Source organism: Zootoca vivipara, chromosome 13, assembly GCF_963506605.1.
Source record: "Zootoca vivipara chromosome 13, rZooViv1.1, whole genome shotgun sequence".
NCBI classification, from domain to species: Eukaryota; Metazoa; Chordata; class Lepidosauria; order Squamata; family Lacertidae; genus Zootoca; species Zootoca vivipara.
The window spans coordinates 44481861-44501860 of NC_083288.1; the positions used below are offsets into that span (position 1 = coordinate 44481861).

Below are 20000 nucleotides of genomic sequence, written 5' to 3' on the forward strand. Positions count from 1 at the left end.
GGCCAGAAAAGGGACCTCGCTCTGCCCACTAGGCGGGCTGGCTGGCTGGCCGGCCGGAGGGATTGACTGACTGACCGGGGTGGGCACGAGAAGTGGCAGCGGCAGAAGGGCAAGCGGCAGAAGGGCAAGCGGGGCCCGCCAGCCAGCATGATCAGCAGGGTCTTGCAGCGGAGCAGAGAGTGGGAGGAGGCAGCCCCGCCCCCAGGCTTGCGCTCCCAGCGATCCCCGCACGCCTCCGGAGCTTCGCGCAGGGAGTGGCAGCCTGGGGCCGCCTCCACTGAACAGCTGAGAGGCGCAGCGAGGCTGCCCCAAGCTCGTGCTCCGGGCGCGAAGCTCCGGAGGCGCGCTGGGGGAGCGTGAGCCTGGGGCCACCTCGCTGCGCCTCTCAGCTGTTCAGTTGAGGCGGCCTCAGCCTCCCACTCCCCACGCAAAGCTCCGCAGGCACGCTGGGAGTGTGAGCCTGGGGGTGGGGCTGCCTCCTCCTGCTCTCTGCTCCGCTGCAGCCTGCAAGACCCTGCTGATCATGCTGGCTGGCGGGCCCCACTCACCCTTCTGCCGCTGCCGCTTCTCTGCCGCTCCCCGCGCACCTCCGGAACTTCTCGCCGGGAGCGCGAGCCTGGGGCCTCCTCACCCACCTTTCAGCTGTTGGGGCCTCCTCACCCACCTTTCAGCTGTTCAGAGGAGGCAGCCCCAGGCCCGCACTCCCCGCGCGCCTCCGGGTAGCGGCCTGAGGCAGCCCCAGGCAGCACCGGTGGGCAGTGGTGGGCGGCGGGCGGCCTGGCCAGCGCCCCCTCCATTTTGGTGCCCTAGGCCGTGTCCCAGTTCGCCTTAATGGAAGCGCCGGCCCTGGCAACAGCTAATATAGGTTTTTATCATCCTGTAAGATTGCTAAACGTCCTTTACCGCGTTCTGTTGCAGAGTCTGATGAAACATCATATATTCTTTTAAAGAGTAGCTCCAGTGGCGCAATTGGTAAGTGCACGGTATTTATACAGGCTGCTGCCTGGGGGACCGCTCCCTTCTCTGCCAACTCCACCTGGCCTGGGGGTGGGGCCTGCACCCACCAACACAGCTAAAAGCCTGCAGAGAGCCCTGGGACACTGCTGCTGCCTGTGAGTGCCTGGGGGACCGCTCCCTTGTCCTGCCAATTCCACCTGGCCTGGGGGCGGGGCCTGCACCCACCAACACAGCTAAAAAGCCTGCAGAGAGGCCTGGGACACTGCTGCTGTTGCTGCACATACTCTCAGCAGCTCTCTGCAGCAAGTGGTAGAAATGTTTTTAAATGCCTTATGTGTTTGAATGTGTTTAATTTGGGTTTGTTTAATTTTAGTTTGTTTGTAAAAAAAATTTTGTTTCTGGTGTGTATTGTTTTATTGTATTTTTATATATAGGTTTTATTTTGTTTTTAAGGGGAGGGGTCAGGGCTGCCTAGGAGTGGGTCCCATCCAACAAAATGGCTGGGGCAGGTTCCACAGGGGGGTATGCCACAGGGGGTATGCACTGGGACAACTGATCTCAGTGATCACGGGTAGGAGAAGGAGTTACGCTAAGACCAGACCATGTCATTACCGAGGAGGCAGGCTTAGTCGTTGTTTGAGGAATATCCCTGCCTCCGGGTCTGGTCCTGACCGGATGGATACTGGAATCAGTAAGGGATACCCACATGACCTGAAGGTGCTCCTGTGCAATGCCAGGTCAATGATGAATAAGACCACTGCCATCCACGACCTGATTGTGGATGGAGGATTTGACCTGGCATGTGTGACAGAGACCTGGTTGGATGAAGCAGGTGGGCCTGTCCTTGCCGCTGCTTGTCCACCAGGTTTCTCTTACGCACAGCAACCCAGGCCATCTGGGCGGGGGGGGGGGGGTTGCAGTGATTTTTAAGAAGTCATTAGTTTGCACCAGGCATCCTATTGGGAAGACCAGGTTTTCTGAGTGCATGTTCTGGAAGTTGGGCAATAGGGGCAGTACAGGATTCCTTTTGGTGTACTGACCTCCCTGCTGCACCAAGGATTCCCTGCCGGAGCTGCTTCAGGTCGTGTGGGATGTGCTCCTGGAGACACCAAGCTTGGTTGTCTTAGGGGATTTTAACATCCATGCCGACATGACCTTATAAGGAGCCGCTCGGGACTTCGTGGAAAGCATGGCCTCCATGGGGCTGTCCCTGAATAAGTCTGGCCCAACTCATAGCCGCGGACATGCCTTGGACCTGGTGTTTACCTCTATGGATGTTGGTGATCTGACACTAAGTAAAAGTGAAACTAACGAAGTGCCATGGTCAGATCACTACCTGGTGCAACTGGACTTCTCCGCGACCCTTCCCCTCTGCAGGGAGGTGGGACCTATTCGGATGGTCCGCCCCCGCCACTTAATGGATCCAAATGGTTTCCAGAGAATGGTAGGGGATGCTTTATCCCATGTTGATGGCCTTTCAGCTGATTCCCTGGTGGCCCGCTGGAATGTGGAGTTAACCGGGGCTATTGACTGTTTGGCTCGGAAGCGCCCTCTCCGATTGCATGGAGCCTGGACAGCCCCGTGGTTTCCCCCGGAGCTGAGGGCGATGAAACAGTTGTTGGGACGGCTAGAGCGCCGGTGGCGGAAAACTCATTCTGAATCCGACCGAACACGGGCTAGAGCTCAACTTCGAGCCTACCAAGTGGCAATGGCGACGGCGAAGAGGACCTTCTTCACCGTTTCTATCGCATCTGCAGAAAACAGCAGCAGGAGACTGTTCCAGGTGGTTCGTAATCTATCCGAACCACCTTTGTCATCAGGGCCTGGTAGGGACCCCAATATCTCCTGCAATGCTTTTGCAAAGTTTTTTGCAGATAAAGTCGCTCAGATTCGGAGGGAGGTAGACTCCACCGTGGGAGCAGGGCCAGGGCAGGAGAGTGCTGGAGCCTTGTCTAGTCATGTTTCATGGGATCAATTTCAATCTGTTACCTCCGAGGATGTGGACAGGCTGCTTGGACAAGTGAAACCCACCACCTGTCTCCTTGACCCTTGCCCATTCTGACTAGTAAAAGCGAGCCGGGAAGAGCTGGGCGATGGGCTCCGCTGGGTGGTAAATGCTTCCCTCTATGAGAGAGTTATTCCCAGACCCGCTGAAAGAGGCAGTCATTAAAAAACCATCTTTAGATGCGCCTAATATGGCCAACTATTGCCCAGTCTCAAATCTTCCATTCTTGGGCAAGGTGATTGAGCAAGTGGTTGCTGAACAACTCCAGGCACGCCTGGAAGAAGCGAACCATTTGGATCCCTTCCAGTCGGGATTCAGGCCTCATCATGGGACTGAAACTGCCCTGGTCGCACTGGTTGATGATCTCTGGCGGGCTAGGGACAAAGATGAGAGCTGTTTCCTAGTCCTGCTGGATCTCTCAGCGGCTTTTGACACCATCAACCATAACATCCTTCTGGACCGTCTAGAGGGGTTGGGAGCTGGGGGCACTGTTATACAGTGGTTCCGCTCCTTCCTCCTGGGCCGTGTTCAGAAAGTGGTGGTGGGGGATGAGTGTTCAGACCCCTGGGCTTTCACTTGTGGGGTGCCTCAGGGTTCTGTCCTCTCCCCCATGTTTTTTTAACATCTACATGCAACTGCTGGGAGAGATCATCAGGGGGTTTGGGCTGGGTGTTCATCAGTATGCAGATGATACCCAGCTCTACCTCTCTTTCAAATCAGAACCAGTGAAGGCAGTGAAGGTCCTGTGTGAGTGCCTAGAGGCGGTTGGAGGATGGATGGCGGCTAACAGATTGAATCCTGACAAGACAGAAGTACTGTTTGTGGGGGACAGGAGGCGGGTGGGTGTGGAGGACTCCCTGGTCCTGAATGGGGTAACTGCCCCTGAAGGACCAGGTGCGCAGCCTGGGAGTCATTTTGGACTTACAGCTGTCCATGGAGGCGCAGGTCAATTCTGTGTCCAGGCAGCTGTCTATCAGCTCCATCTGGTACGCCGGCTGAGACCCTACCTGCCTGCAGACTGTCTAGCCAGAGTGGTGCATGCTCTAGTTATCACTCGCTTGGACTACTGCAATGCGCTCCACGTGGGGCTACCTTTGAAGGTGACTCGGAAACTACAACTAATCCAGAATGCGGCAGCTAGACTGGTGACTGGGAGCAGCCGTCGAGACCACATAACACCGGTCTTGAAAGATCTACATTGGCTCCCATTACGTTTCCAAGCACAGTTCAAAGTGTTGGTGCTGACCTTTAAAGCCCTAAGCGGCCTCGGTCCAGTATACCTGAAGGAGCGTCTCCACCTCCATCATTCTGCCCGGACACTGAGGTCCAGCACAGAGGGCCTTCTGGTGGTTCCCTCGTTGCGAGAAGCCAAGTTGCAGGGAACAAGGCAGAGGGCCTTCTCAGTGGTGGCACCCGCCCTTTGGAACACCCTCCCAACAGATGTCAAAAAGGAAAACAACTACCAGACTTTTAGAAGACACCTGATGGCAGCCCTGTTCAGGGAGGCTTTTAATGTTTAATAGATTACTGTGTTTTATTTTTCTGTTGGAAGCCGCCCCGAGTGGCTGGGGAAACCCAGCCAGATGGGCGGGGTATAAATAATAAATTATTATTATTTTATTATTATTACAGCAGTACTTGTGAAAGTAACTAGCAGCATAAGGGGGCTTATTTATTTATTTACTTTCTATAGTGCCCTTCATCTGAGGATCTGCGGGGCAGATGGGTCAACTTGGAAAGGTCAACTTGGAAAGTCCATCTAGAGCAGGGGTAGGCAACCTAAAGCCCGTGGGCCAGATGTGGCCCAATTGCCTTCTAAATCTGGCCCGTCGATGGTTCAGGATTGCACTGCTTTCCTCTGGACGACATCAGTGGGGCAGTAAGGGATGCATACTGCCCAGGCATGCTCCCACTTTGGTGATCCTAATGCAACGGTTTGACTTCACCCCAGAGGCGTACTCTTTTGTCTCTCTAGGCCAGCCTTCCTCAACCTCGGCTCTCCAGATGTTTTTGGCCTACAACTCCCATTATTCCTAGCAATCAGGACCAGTGGTCAGGGATGATGGGAATTGTAGTCTCAAAACTTCTGGAGGGCTGAGGTTGAGGAAGCCTGCCAAACATACCACCCTTCAATATATATAAAAAAAGCACACAGAGAATTGCATAACATAGTAATAATATATTTATTACGGTCATAGACCAGCAGAAAAAGAAAACCAAAAATACATAAAATACATAAAATAATACATAAAATAGTATTATTCAAAGATGACAATACTATCTGTTTCATAATCCTATTTTAAGTTAAAATAAGGTTAAAATTTAATGTGGGATAGTTCCCTTTAACTATTGTCCACTGGGAATTAATAGGCGGCCTTATCATTGTTATTGATTGATGTCACGGCGTGTCTTAGTCTTGACGCGTAGTAACAGAATTTAGCTACATTCTTAGTGCACTCTGGGTTAAAATCCGCTAGTAGGTATCTAGTAAATGTTTCTGTTGAGCGGCCTGGTAAGTTTTTTAACAAGGGATGCATAACATAGTAACAGCAGCAACAAAAGCCCAGTACCACAAAATTTAAAAGGTCATAGAATGATTACTTAGGCAAAGGTCTGCAAGAAGAGGAAAGTTTTTGCCAGGTGTGTATAAAGATATGGAACAGACACCATGTGAGCATTTCTGGGGAGAGCACTCTATAAGCAGAGAATCGCAGCTGAAAAGGCCCATTTCCTGTGTTGCCATGTTCCTGACTTATTGTGGATAAAGCACAGGAAGAAAGGTCTCAAGGGATGATGGCAGGGTCTGGGTAGGTTCACATGGGGAGAGGCAGTACTTGAAGTATAGTGGTCCTGAGCTGTTTAAGGGTTTATAGGTCCAATCCAGCACTTTGAATGGGGCTCAGATACTAATTGGCAACCAGTACAGTTGGACCAGGATTAGTGTAATTTGCTCAAACAGTTTTGTTCCACTGAATTCTGCACCAGCTGTTTGCAAATGTGCTAGCAGTTTTATTGCTGCACCATTAGGTGGACCTTATATAGCATAATAGAAGGATACCAGCCAAAAAGAATCACAGCAGAAACACAGTGGGCTCAAAAGTTGAGTTCCAGATGAAATACATAACAAAAAAATTACGAGAACGATGGCCCGTACGGGGATCGAACCCGCGACCTTGGCGTTATTAGCTCCACGCTCTAACCAACTGAGCTAACCGGCCCTCTTGCAAAATTTACGACATCAGTATGAAAAAGGGTTAAGTTCGTTTTTATCTAAGAAAAAAATCCGAAAGATGGCACTAGTCAGATATCGAAAAGGCAGAAGATTAAATTGTGAAGAAAATAATCTCCCAGCGGACTCATTACATGATATGCCATCAACTTTAAGCCTTGATATTTTAGAGTACAAGGTGGCGTTAAAAACATTGAATAAATTATACTTCTACATTCTAGGACTTTCCAAGTGTATAGGGAAAGTTACCAAAGACGGATCGCTGCATTGCTTCTGGACTAAGAAACTAAGCATAATAAATGAACGTAATGATCAAAGCCCTCTTTTGGACAAGTTAAGTGGCTCTTAAAAGAGCCTTTGGGTTCAGTACGTATTTGGGAACGGGTCAAAATTACTTGGAGCTGGTGTACTTGGTGACGGCCTTGGTGCCCTCGGAGACGGCGTGCTTGGCCAGCTCTCCGGGCAGCAGGAGTCTCACGGCGGTCTGGATCTCCCGGGAGGTGATGGTGGAGCGCTTGTTGTAGTGCGCCAGGCGGGAAGCCTCGGCCGCGATGCGCTCGAAGATGTCGTTGACGAAAGAGTTCATGATGCTCATGGCCTTGGACGAGATGCCAGTGTCCGGGTGCACTTGCTTGAGCACCTTGTAGACGTAGATGGAGTAGCTCTCCTTGCGGCTCTTCTTGCGCTTTTTGTCGCCCTTCTTCTGCGTCTTGGTGACGGCCTTCTTGGAGCCCTTCTTGGCTGCAGGAGCAGACTTCGCTGGTTCCGGCATCGTGAAAGCCCCTATTTCCCTTTCAGCAGCAAAGAAATAGTAGGCAGCGTGTGCTCAGACCATTCAATATATAACAGTAGGATACAATTAGCATATTCAGCTTCAATGATTTTTATTGGTTAACAACAAAAGCTGCCCAATCGCATCTTCTCATTTTTTTAGGCGTCCACTTCAAATTTCAAGCTGCTACTTCCTTTGATCCTATTGGACAGGCTCCGACCTGCCCAACCAATGGACTAAAGGAAAAGACTCGCGATTCCTATTCGCTAGCTAAGTCACATGATTTAAAAGCATTACCCAATAGAAATTCACAATTACAAGCCGGCGGCACGGATAAATATCGAGGAAGAAGCTGTTTCAGAGCTATTCTTGCTCGAGCTTTGGAAGTGAAACAGCAACTGAACATAATAAAGAAAAAATGTCTGGTCGTGGCAAGCAAGGTGGAAAAGTCAGAGCTAAGGCAAAGACTCGCTCTTCTCGTGCTGGGCTGCAGTTTCCTGTAGGCAGAGTGCATCGTCTTCTGCGCAAAGGGAACTACGCAGAGCGCGTCGGAGCTGGAGCGCCGGTCTACTTGGCTGCTGTGCTGGAGTACCTGACTGCTGAGATCTTGGAGTTGGCCGGCAACGCTGCCCGGGACAACAAGAAGACCAGGATCATCCCTCGCCACTTGCAACTCGCCATCCGCAACGACGAGGAGCTGAACAAGCTCCTGGGCAAAGTCACTATCGCTCAAGGTGGAGTGTTGCCTAACATCCAGGCTGTGCTTCTTCCCAAGAAAACCGAGAGCCACAAGGCTAAAAGCAAGTGAAGCTCTTCTCAACAAGGAATCCCAAAATCCAAAGGCTCTTTTAAGAGCCACCCACAACTTTAGCGAAAGAGCTAGTTATCTCTTGTATAAGCTACCTATTCTAATATTTGTTAGTGCTGTCTAAAGATAACCATTCCTAAAGCACATTTTAAATGCACATCACATTTGCCAGGTTCACATTTATCTTGCAATCTTGAATAAGACATGCTGTACTTTAATAACATGCAACCCTATTTGTGTAATCCCAAATGTATTAAAATATCTCCAGAACATTTTGCCCGGGGAGTGGCTGCCCAAAACTCCAATGATGGAAGGTTAAATGTATGCAGTACCGTACATAAGGATAGGGCACCTTGAGCCTAGTGACAAAGCAGTCCTCTAGGCATCTCTTTCTGGCCCTGGAGACTACCCCAGTAAATACCCTTTATTATGAGACCAGTTTTGCACCCTCCATGAGTCTGTTGGCCTTGCTGGAATGAGTCCTGTGCTTCCTGCTTGACTGGATGTAGGCCAGAGTGGTGTGCAAGTGGGTGTGGAATTTAGTGCTTTGTATAAAGATAACATTCACATTTGTTCCTGTGTCCACTTTTGCCTCTGGCGCTATACATCCATGGCATGTGGCCACCCAGAAGTTGTCCACAAGGGAATGAAGACCTCAGGCTTAAAAAGGTTCCCCACTCCTGTTGCTCATCAAGAAATAATTGTAGGGGTAGGAAGGTTTCCTTCAGAGTTTCATTTATTTATTTTGCCAAAAGGACAAGAACAAGATCTGTCCAAACAAATGCAAGAACACAACTGCAGCTTTAGAAGGAAATTTCAGACAAGCTGAATGAATTTTTGTGTGCTCCAGTCTTCACTGAGAGAGAAGTAGGTCAGATACCTCTGCCTTTACCAACTTTTGCAGGAAGAGGTATCTGAAGTACAGTACTGAGGCAAATAGTGGTGACAAGACCATTTGCTTTACTGGTAAATTTAGTGGGGGAAACACCAACAAATTACCATCCAGCCAAAAGAACTCAAATATGAAATTGCTCATCTTTTAACAAAGGTACATTTGTTTTTCCCTAAGATGAGCCTCCATACCAGAGGACTGAAAATGGGCCAGTATAACTTCACTTTTTAACAAGGAATCCAGGCAAGATCCTAAACCAGCTCATCTCAGTCACATGACCTGACAACACCATGTAAATTAAGGCAGCAAAAATAGTGGTGTGACTCAAATACAGTGGAACCTCGGTTTATGAACACCTCGGTTTATGAATTTTCAGTTTATGAACTCTGCGGACCCATCTGGAACGGATTAATTCATTTTCCATTACTTTCAATGGGAAAGTTTGCTTCAGTTTATGAACGCTTCAGTTTATGAACAGACTTCCGGAACCAATTACACCCATGCTTCAGTTTATGAACGCTTCAGTTTAAGTACTCTGCGGACCCGTCTGGAACGGATTAATCCACTTTCCATTACTTTCAATGGGAAAGTTCGCTTCAGTTTATGAACGCTTACTCCGTGGACCGTCTGGAACGGATTAATTCATTTTCCATTACTTTCAATGGGAAAGTTTGCTTCAGTTTATGAACGCTTCAGTTTATGAACAGACTTCCAGAACCAATTGTGTTCATAAACCGAGGTACCACTGTACTATTTTAAAGGCTTGTTTTCCTTCTGGCAGGCTTAGGCCAGCTCAGCTAGCAGTATCCTTGCTCCAGAATGGAGTCTGGTTGTGGTGTTCCCTTGTTTCACTTTAACTTTACACCAGCTTCTTGTGAATAGGATTACAGCGTAGATCGTAGGTAGATGGATGTTAGGGAATTTTACGGGGGGGGGGCACCCAAACGAGGCTTCATTTGGGCCCCAGAATAGACCCCAAGAGGACTCCCAACAGGCCATGCCCCATCCCCACAAATGCATCACAAGTAGACCCACAACCCATGGGAATGAGCCCTGTTGAAATAAAGGCTTCTCTCCATTCCCGCTTCTCTTTTCCCCCTATAACCCTTTCTATATGGTAGTAACACTGTCACAAACTCATGAATGAGACAAAGTTATGAATGTAGCGAAAATTATGAATGAAACCCCCTTCTCCTGTCCGCTGTGTCTTGGCCAATCAGACAATTGCAATCACTCTGCAGAGCCTGGCTCAGCTAGCTCTGCACGCTCGAGTGAGCCGCTGACAAGGCGATGACAGGAGAACAATCACTGACAGTTCTTCGAACCTTCGGAAGCTAGTACAGTCGTACCTCGGGTTACGACCACCTCGGTTTGCGAACAGTTCGGGTTACGAACTGCGCAAACCCGGAAGTGTTTTCGCCGCGCGCGCAATCGCGCGATCTGCGCATGCGCAAAGCGCGAAAATCACGAAAATCGCGCTTTGCGCATGCGCAAAATGGCGGCGCCCATTGCGTTCGGTTTACGAACTATTCGGGTTACGAACTGCGTTCCGGAACGGATCGCGTTCGTAACCCGAGGTATTACTGTAATCCAATTAGAACTTGCTACAATGTATCCAAGCTACCCAGGCAAAGAACGAGACAGCGAGTCCAGATAGGGGAACTCAGGAATCTTTATTAAATCATATAAAATCACTGCAACCATGGAGTTTATTGGAACCAACGTTATTTTGACACAGGCACCTAGGCCTCTCAAAGACCCCAGGCTTCGACATAATCCCCGAAGCGTGGAGTCACGTACACAGGAAAATGTCCCCTCCTCCTCGTACACAAACCCATCAGGCATAATCCTTGAATATCCTTCCTTCCTGGGTCTCACACATGCCAGGGGCTAAGTGCACCTGGGTTCCATTGTCACCTCCTGTCTGGGTATGTCTGGAACCTCTCCCAATACTTTTAATTGGATAAATTGGAAAATGGAATAAAATTTATTATATATATAAAAAAGGAAATGTGTCCTGTACCTTCCCCTTTCGTGACATTTCTGTGATGTATCAATGATGTATGTATGACACTTTCTGCAATGTTTTATGGGATGTTTGGGAAACCTTTAAAAGTGATTGTAACCTTTTGTTCGGGGTTCAGTCTCTGCATTGAACCTGCTGCGCAGCAATAAACCTTGGTGTTTTTGCTTCAACCTCTGGCTGGCCTCCTTCCTTTGCCTTCCGCAGTCACCGCAGGCCCTTGCCTGACGAGCTGGGTGTCCCGGCAGCCTTGCACCCAGATTTTTGCCCTAACAATGGAAGTTCAGTTTTCTCTAGCAGGGTTTTTCTAAAGTTCCAGACTCATGGATAGCCATCTGTCAGGGATTCTTCACCTACATTTTAGGGGGTTGGACTGGATGACCCTTTGGGTCCCTTCAAGCTCTACAAATCTATGAATCACCAGTATTGTGAAAGGTAAGAGGTATGCTATCCCAGAGGGTCAGTTGTTCGTGTCTCTCTTCCTGCTGAAAGGAAAGAAGCCACATCTTTTGAACAATGACTACCCACCCTTTCACAGTACAAAATGGAAATAAATGGTGCTGATACTAGGGACCTACTTGTTTCTTATATTTGGCACGAACTACAGAAGACATCACATTCCTGATTGCTGACCTTGCTTCTTCTATTACTTCTCTCTCTCTGCACTGATTGGTTACTCTCGTTTCCTTCCCGCCCCGTCTAAATTTAGGACTGTAATCTACTTGGGTGGTGGGGATGAGGCAAAGATTTGTCTGTGTCTGTAAACTGTAACCATATACCAGAATTGTTCTATGTGCAGAAATAGTTTTGCCCTCTGCCTTATGGAGAAGGGCTTCCTTGTAAAGCAAAGACAGGTTTTTGTTTAAAGTGAGGGCGGAGACCCATTTCACAAAATAACACAGCTGGATAGGAGCCAAAATGTAGTCATTAGAAGGGGCGGGGTGGTTTTAAAATCCTGCCCAATCCCTGCATAGTTTGGGAAATTCGAACTCTGCAACGGTTCCATTCATCTCTTCCAGCCAATCAACGGGCAGCCAGCTGCCTATAAATATATCCGGCAATGGAACCTTCGCTTTACTATATCTGTTGTTTCGTTTGTTGGGGACTTGTGTCGTTTTGGGTTGTTTTTTATTCTTCTTTTGGGAACAATGGCCCGCACGAAGCAGACGGCTCGCAAGTCCACTGGCGGGAAGGCGCCTCGCAAGCAGCTGGCGACCAAAGCCGCCCGGAAGAGCGCCCCGGCCACCGGCGGAGTGAAGAAGCCTCACCGCTACCGGCCGGGCACCGTGGCGCTGCGCGAGATCCGCCGCTACCAGAAGTCGACGGAGTTGCTGATTCGCAAGCTGCCTTTCCAGCGCCTGGTGCGCGAGATCGCGCAGGACTTCAAGACGGACCTGCGCTTCCAGAGCTCGGCCGTGATGGCTCTGCAGGAGGCGAGCGAGGCTTACCTGGTGGGCCTGTTCGAGGACACCAACCTGTGCGCCATCCACGCCAAGCGCGTCACTATCATGCCCAAGGACATCCAGCTCGCCAGGCGCATCCGCGGAGAGAGGGCCTGAGAAGGGCTCGCCCGCCCTCACTCCTGCGTCCCCAGGACACGAACCACAAAGGCTCTTTTAAGAGCCACCACATGGTCTTAGAAAAGAGCTCGCACGATGCTAAATTACCTCTTGCAGCTGACGCTGCCCAATTAATCTGCGGGTTTTCTAATTGTCTTTAGTAACTATGCACTAACTACGTTGAAAAACTGCATTTAAAAGTTCTATGTTAAGCCTTTTTTAAACTTCAGGGTAGATACCTCATTTATTTCCTGCTGAGAGGAGAAAATTTATCCTTGGAACTTTTAAGCTAGTAAATTCCACCGCCCTACTTTTCCCATTTTTATGTTCCGCACACAATATTTGAAGAAAAGGCGCTCACCAGCTTAATTGCAGGGAGCTAAATAAACTGTTACCGCCCGCCGGCTCTCCTGCGTCCCCAGGACACGAACAAAGGCTCTTTTAAGAGCCACCATATGGTCTTGGAAAAGAGCTCGCACGATGCTAAATTACCTCTTGCAGCTTTCTGCCACGTCGGTTAGTAAGGGCAACTAACAGTAACTGGGAAGTTAACAAAAAGGTAACTATGAAAATGAACATGGGAATGGGAAACATGACACTTAAAGGCTCTTTTAAGAAATTTCTAAAAGGCGGTCGTTAGGAAGCCCCGAAAAGGGAATGCGTACTGTTTAGCTGGCGATGGCTTTACCCTTTTACTTATTTTTAAAAAATGCTAATCCCACTAACTGGAATTAAATGGGATTGAAATATTCTTCACTATTTCAGTGTTTCTTTGTATAGTCTTTTATTCGGCTTATCCTAACTGAATACTGCACACACCCTTTCCCAAGTAAAATTAAAGAAGTTTAGGGGTGCCGTTTGCAGTAGGACTGCATTCACAAAGTCACAAATTACTCGTGTTGCGTTGAAGTCGACTGCTTAACGGAGGCTCCCAAGGGGAGAATGCATTTGTTTGATTTGGGCACCATCAGAGCAGGGCCATTCTTCGTCCACCACCCCTAGAGAGCGAGGCTGCTTATTTCAAGATGGCGAAATCTAGGCTTGTGTAACATTTAAAGTCGGGATTTTAGATCCAAAAGGTTTTTTAATACATTAGTTAAGCAGCTTTATGTCTTAATAAACATCTCCATTCATACTTTTTATAGAATCCGCTGGATTTCATTGGTTATGTTGTGGAAAATAGGCAAGTTATTCAATATGAAACCACCATAAAATCATACTGCAAAAAAAAAAAATCATCCTTTTGAAGTGGGTAGGGTATTGAAGCACTTTTTAAGTACCGGAGTTGAAAGCGCTGATTTTGTGTTCGACGAGGTGGCCGAGTGGTTAAGGCGATGGACTGCTAATCCATTGTGCTTTGCACGCGTGGGTTCGAATCCCACCTTCGTCGATATACTGCTTTTGTAATAAGAAGCACAGACCTGTGTGTGTACTGTATTTTTAGAAAATGTACAGCTGAACATTTCTTGAGGTCTTCTTGAGATCACAGACCCTCATCAGAAATGCTGGCATATACCGGTTATTAAAGCATCCCACAGACACGTTGATAGGTATTTTCTTCCACATATAAAACGTATTATGCAACACAGTATGTGAAGTATGCTGTCATTGCTATTTTGAATGGCTTTAAAAAAAAATCCATGACATTATCAGATTCAGGTAGGTAGCCGTGTTGGTCTGACGCAGTCGAAATACATTTTAAAAATTAAAAAGTTGTCCATTAGCACCTTAGAGACCAACTAAGTTTGTTCTTGGTATAAGCTTGATACAAGCTTGACATGATCGGGAAATGTAGAATACCAAAGTGATGTCACTAGTTTGCCATTAACTAGTGGAAGAAAGTAATTTTAAAAGGTGCATGAAGCGGCATAGGGTGGAAGAAAAGCTAAGAACGCCCGAGCAGGGACTTGAACCCTGGACCCTCAGATTAAAAGTCTGATGCTCTACCGACTGAGCTACCCGGGCTCTTGAAAGTATTGTTCCAAATCAGTTACAAAAAATAGAAAGTCCCTCGTTATTTAAACCCTGCTGGGCATTTCAGTGGCTGTTCTGCCTAAGCCTGGCAGAGGGAAAGGAAGCCTCTACATGCGGGGTGGCCAGATTATGTGGCTACAATGAATAGACTGAGGATTCAGCCTAAGTCCCCCACCTTCCAGTGCCAACCACACCTCAGAAAAACTCTTGGGGGACTTACACCCGTCCTTCTGCATCAGCCAGGATGAGCAAATCCCAACATTGTATCTTGGGGCCAGGGTTGGGGATTTAATGCTGGCCTGGCTGAGCTGCAGTCAGATTCATTTCATACTAAACTGCTGATCCTGGCAGATCTTGCCATACGATGGCCCCTGATTCTAGTAACCGCTAGCATTCTACAGCCTACATTTTTGTTGGAATGAAATAGTGCTAAGGTAATATTTTCCGATGGTATACCTTCATGCAATTAAACATGACACTGCCCCAAAGAAAGGAAACTAGAGATTTCAAGTGGCAAAAGCAATTTTAAACGGAGCTTTGAAGATGGCATCACACTATACAAATGTAGCATTTCACATTTGTGTTTGTTTATATATCACCTTCAACATGATGTACAAAATGCAATAAAAAACCCAGAAAACTAACAATTAAAAAGAACACAGACAAGGCTTCCTGTTTCCAGCGGTGGGAAATGGCTGACTCCCATACAATTGGACCTCAGCCATGCCAGTAATTCAGGGCTGATATGGGGGTAATTAGCCTTGGCAGACTCCCCAGGGTGGGGGAGGACTGTCTTGTAGACCCACATATTGTCTGAGATTGTCATGTCAGCTTGCATCAAGATGCAAGCAGCAGGACACTGGGTCCCAGAGCACGACATGGCTGGCACTCTCCGAAACCACTCTCATAGCCGGAAAGATCTGTTTGATAAAATAATTAGATTTGGACAATAAACAGACATAGTCTGGACCGAAGAAGACTGAGAAAAAACCTGCAGAATGCCTTGGACTTCAAAGAGATTCTCATCATGGTGTTTGGATTATGGACGTGTTCTTTTTCTCTTCTCAATACCGACAATTGTTTTTCTACGCCAAGCCTCATTAAGAAACGTGTTTTTTTAAAAAGTAAAGATAGGCTTTGATTTATAATTAAGTACAGTATTCAATTGTGCAGCTTTGCTTAGACTTGAAAGACTTGATAAAGATAAAAGAAGAAACAAGATGGCGTTTATTAATATGACGCAGCACAGAAAATTGAGAGTTTCTCCCTTTTTTGAGGAAAGTGGGAGATGCTTGCTGGCTGACTTTGTAGTGACTTGAAACAATAATTTAGGATAACATACAGTGCATCTGTTTGCAGAATTTCTTCACTATGAGCGAGAGAGAAGGCTAAATTGATGTCTAGCAGCCCCCCTTCTAGGGCCCCGAGGGGGGGGGGCTGTTGTGTGGTCTCCAAAAGCTGATCGATTGCCAAATTACTTATATCTGTGGAATACAGTTCATTTACATTGCAATATTGCAAACAGTATGCATAACATCAAACGGCAGGCTTGGACAACAGCCTGGTTTGGAATAACTTAACAACATGGAAGTTACTGCATCATTAAACTCTAAACGATAGACTTAGACAACAACCCGGATTAGAAGATTGGAATGAAGTCAGAAAAAGCTGCACTGGCAAATAGATAATTGGAAATATACATATTTACAAATAAAGCCGTATTTGATGGATGAAAGGATATATGATTTCTGACATGATTGAGAATAGCATAGCCAAGGATGGAGAACTTTAAAGCGTTAAGATCGGAATGTGTAAAATATGAAAACAACAAGAAGAAGGCAGGAACAAAGCTATTGGAGATATAATTCAAGAGGCCCAGACTATGGGGAGCCCCCCAAAATTAATAATTTGGACTGTAATTTGGGTTTTTTATTTTAGTTTATTGTTTTTAATTGGATTATGATGATGGATATGTTAATTGGCTGTTTTTATTATAAAATTAATAAAAATGATTTTTTTTAAAAAAAAGAAGACAGACAATAACAGTAGATTTTTAAAAAAAAAAATCCCAGGAGAAATACATGGCAGACAACTTTTTATCCATCTGTTGAAGCCTATTGTAAGAATTTTTTTGTTGTTTAGTCGTTTAGTCGTGTCCGACTCTTCGTGATCCCATGGACCATAGCATGCCAGGCACTCCTGTCTTCCACTGCCTCCCGCAGTTTGGTCAAACTCATGTTCGTAGCTTCGAGAACACTGTCCAACCATCTCGTCCTCTGTCGTCCCCTTCTCCTTGTGCCCTCCATCTTTCCCAACATCAGGGTCAAATTTTAAAAGGAGTTCTAGGAAGCATTGTCTCCACTGGGAAAACAAAACGCTGAACTGGATGGGCCTTGGCCTGATCCGGCGATGCTCTTCTTATGTTCTTAAGCGGGTTCAATATTTTTAAAAAGACACACTTTTAGCTCAAGCAAGTCAGACAAGCTAATTCTCATGCTATGTTAGTTCCACTTGATTTTTTATTTTTTTATTTTTATGATTATGGTGTGGATGGTCTCCCTTGATCAGCATTGTTTGCAGTTCTGGGAAAGGCTCATCTGATGGCTTGCTAACCTGAAACAAAGCAGGCAGCAGGCTGGAGTGCAAATAACACTATTTACCGGTACTCCCAAAACTTGTTGTTGTTGTTTAGTCGTTTAGGCTTGTTCCGACTCTTCGTGACCCCATGGACCAGAGCACGCCAGGCACTCCTGTCTTCCACTGCCTCCCCCAGTTTGGTCAGACTCATGTTGCTGGCTTCGAGAACACTGCCCAGCCATCTCGTCCTCTGTCATCCCCTTCTCCTTGTGCCCTCAATCTTTTCCAACATCAGGGTCTTTCCCAGGGAGTCTTCTCTTCTCATGAGGTGGCCAAAGTATTGGAGCCTCAGCTTCACAATCTGTCCTTCCAGGGAGCACTCAGGGCTGATTTCCTTCAGAATGGATAGGTTTGATCTTCTTGCAGTCCATGGGACTCTCAAGAGTCTCCTCCAGCACCATAATTCAAAAGCATCAATTCTTCGGCGATCAGCCTTCTTTATGGTCCAGCTCTCACTTCCATACATCACTACTGGGATAACCGTAGCTTTAACTATACGGACCTTTGTAGGCAAGGTGATGTCTCTGCTTTTTAAGATGTTGTCTAGGTTTGTCATTGCTTTTCTCCCAAGAAGCAGGCGTCTTTTGATTTCGTGACTGCTGTCACCATCTGCAGTGATCAAGGAGCCCAAGAAAGTAAAATCTCTCACTGCATCCATTTCTTCCCCTTCTATTTGCCAGGAGGTGATGGGACCAGTGGCCATGATCTTGGTTTTTTTTTTTATGTTGAGCTTCAGACCATATTTTGCGCTCTCCTCTTTCACCCTCATTAAATGGTTCTTTAATTCCTCCTCACTTTCTGCCATCCAGGTTGTGTCATCTGCATACCTGAGGTTGTTGATATTTCTTCCGGCAATCTTAATTCCGGCTTGGGATTCATCTAGTCCAGCCTTTCGCATGATGAATTCTGCATATAAGTTAAATAAGCAGGGAGACAATATACAACCTTGTCGTACTCCTTTCCCAATTTTGAACCAATCAGTTGTTCCATATCCAGTTCTAACTGTAACTTCTTGTCCCACATAGAGATTTCTCAGGAGACAGATGAGGTGACCAGGCACTCCCATTTCTTTAAGAACTTGCCATGGTTTGCTGTGGTCGACACAATCAAAGGCTTTTGCATAGTCAATGAAGCAGAAGTAGACATTTTTCTGGAACTCTCTAGCTTTCTCCATAATCCAGCGCATGTTTGCTATTTGGTCTCTGGTTCCTCTGCCCCTTTGAAATCCAGCTTGAACTTCTGGGAGTTCTCGGTCCACATACTGCCTAAGCCTGCCTTGTAGAATTTTAAGCATAACCTTGCTAGCGTGTGAAATGAGCGCAATTGTGCGGTAGTTGGAGCATTCTTTGGTACTGACCTTCTTTGGAATTGGGATGTAGACTGTTCTTCTCCAATCCTCTGGCCATTGCTGAGTTTGCCATACTTGCTGGCATATTGGGTGTAGCACCTTCACAGCATCATCTTTTAAAATTTTAAATAGTTCAGCTGGAATACCATCACTTCCACTGGCCTTGTTATTAGCAGTGCTTTCTAAGGCCCATTTGACTTCACTCTCCAAGATGTCTGGCTCAAGGTCAGCAACCACACTACCTGGGGTGTACGAGACCTCCATATCTTTCTAGTATAATTTCTCTGTGTATTTTTGCCACCTCTTCTTGATGTCTTCTGCTGCTTCTGTTAGGTCCTTACCACTTTTGTCCTTTATTATGGTAATCTTTGTACGAAATGTTCCTTTCATATCTCCAATTTTCTTGAACAGATCTCTGGTTTTCCCCATTCTATTGTTTTCTTCTATTTCTTTGCATTGCTCGTTTAAGAAGGCCCTCTTGTCTCTCCTTGCTATTTTTTGGAAATCTGCATTCAGTTTCCTGTATCTTTCCCTATCTCCCTTGCATTTTGCTTGCCTCCTCTCCCCCGCTATTTGTAAGGCCTCGTTGGACAGCCATTTTGCTTTTTTGCATTTCCTTTTCCTTGGGATGGTTTTTGTTGCTGCCTCCTGTATAATGTTACGAGCCTCCGTCCATAGTTCTTCAGGCACTCTGTCCACCAAATCTAAACCCTTAAACCTGTTCCTCACTTCCACTGTGTATTCATAAGGGATTTGATTTAGATTGTATCTTACTGGCCCAGTGGTTCTTCCTACTTTCTTCAGTTTAAGCTGGAATTTTGCTATAAGAAGCTGATGGTCTGAGTTACAGTCAGCTCCAGGTCTTCATCTTTGGCTGCAGAGAATATAATCAATCTGATTTCGATGCTGCCCATTTGGTGATATCCATGTGTAGAGACGTCTCTTGTGTTGTTGGAAAAGAGTGTTTGTGATGACTAGCTTGTTCTCTTGACAGAACTCTATTAGCCTTTGCCCTGCTTCATTTTGAACTCCAAGGCCAAACTTGCCAGTTGTTCCTTTTATCTCTTGCTCCCCTACTTTAGCATTCCAATCCCCTGTAATGAGAAGAACATCCTTCTTTGGTGCATAGCTGCCAGGTTTTCCCTTTTCTCGCGAGGAAGCCTATTCAGCATAAGGGAAAATCCCTTAAAATAAGGGATAACTTGGCAGCTATGCTTTGGTGTCATTTCTAGAAGGTGTTGTAAGTCTTCATAGAATTGGTCAATTTCACTTTCTTCAGCACCAGTAGTTTGTGCATAAACTTTGAGTACTGTGATGTTAAAAGGTCTGCCTTGGATTCGTATCGAGATCATTCTGTCATTTTTGAGATTGCATCCCATTACAGCTTTTGCCACTCTTTTGTTGACTATGAGGGCCACTCCATTTCTTCTACGGGATTCTTGCCCACAGTAGTAGATATGATAGTCATCCGAACTGAATTCGCCCATTCCCTTCCATTTTAGTTCACTGATGCCCAGGATGTCAATAATTATTCTTGCCATCTCATTTTTGACCACATCCAGCTTGCCATTATCCATGGTTCTTACATTCCAGGTTCCTATGCAATATTTTTCTTTACAGCATCGGACTTTCCTTTCGCTTCCAGGCATATCCGCAACTGAGCGACCTCAGTTATTTCTGGTTCACAACAATTTATAATGTGAATGGATTTATGAGTTACTAGCTGACCCGGCCATGCGTTGCTGTGATTCTTTCCTGTGATCCCCCCCTACCCTGTCACGATCCATGACGTATCC

General features: G+C 46.6%; 3 protein-coding genes and 3 non-coding genes across 6 annotated transcripts; 3 read left to right on the plus strand and 3 right to left on the minus strand.

The window, feature by feature from the left end:
• Positions 1-6106: 6106 nt before the first annotated feature.
• Positions 6107-6180, minus strand: TRNAI-AAU (transfer RNA isoleucine (anticodon AAU)). The gene has a single exon. It is a non-coding gene; the product is annotated as a tRNA-Ile (tRNA).
• A 317-nt stretch (positions 6181-6497) lies between these two features.
• LOC118094844 (histone H2B 1/2/3/4/6-like) lies at positions 6498-6991 on the minus strand. Its single transcript, XM_035135547.2, has one exon. The coding sequence runs from the start codon at positions 6961-6963 to the stop codon at positions 6583-6585; it is 381 nt and encodes a 126-aa protein (XP_034991438.1). The 5' UTR covers positions 6964-6991; the 3' UTR covers positions 6498-6582.
• Positions 6992-7315: 324 nt separating this feature from the next.
• Positions 7316-7801, plus strand: LOC118094839 (histone H2A.J). Its single transcript, XM_035135540.2, has one exon. The coding sequence runs from the start codon at positions 7382-7384 to the stop codon at positions 7769-7771; it is 390 nt and encodes a 129-aa protein (XP_034991431.1). The 5' UTR covers positions 7316-7381; the 3' UTR covers positions 7772-7801.
• A 3979-nt stretch (positions 7802-11780) lies between these two features.
• On the plus strand, positions 11781-12529 carry LOC118094836 (histone H3). Its single transcript, XM_035135537.2, has one exon. It carries the CDS (start codon positions 11835-11837, stop codon positions 12243-12245), a length of 411 nt encoding a protein of 136 aa, XP_034991428.1. The 5' UTR covers positions 11781-11834; the 3' UTR covers positions 12246-12529.
• A 1024-nt stretch (positions 12530-13553) lies between these two features.
• TRNAS-GCU (transfer RNA serine (anticodon GCU)) lies at positions 13554-13635 on the plus strand. The gene has a single exon. It is a non-coding gene; the product is annotated as a tRNA-Ser (tRNA).
• Positions 13636-14137: 502 nt separating this feature from the next.
• On the minus strand, positions 14138-14210 carry TRNAK-UUU (transfer RNA lysine (anticodon UUU)). Its single transcript has one exon. It is a non-coding gene; the product is annotated as a tRNA-Lys (tRNA).
• Between the last annotated feature and the right edge of the window lie 5790 nt (positions 14211-20000).

What these genes read in the sequence shown, in the direction of transcription:
- LOC118094844 (XM_035135547.2), bottom strand. Translation starts at nt 6,963, where the DNA reads ATGCCGGAACCAGCGAAGTCTGCTCCTGCAGCCAAGAAGGGCTCCAAG.
- LOC118094839 (XM_035135540.2), top strand. Translation starts at nt 7,382, where the DNA reads ATGTCTGGTCGTGGCAAGCAAGGTGGAAAAGTCAGAGCTAAGGCAAAG.
- LOC118094836 (XM_035135537.2), top strand. Translation starts at nt 11,835, where the DNA reads ATGGCCCGCACGAAGCAGACGGCTCGCAAGTCCACTGGCGGGAAGGCG.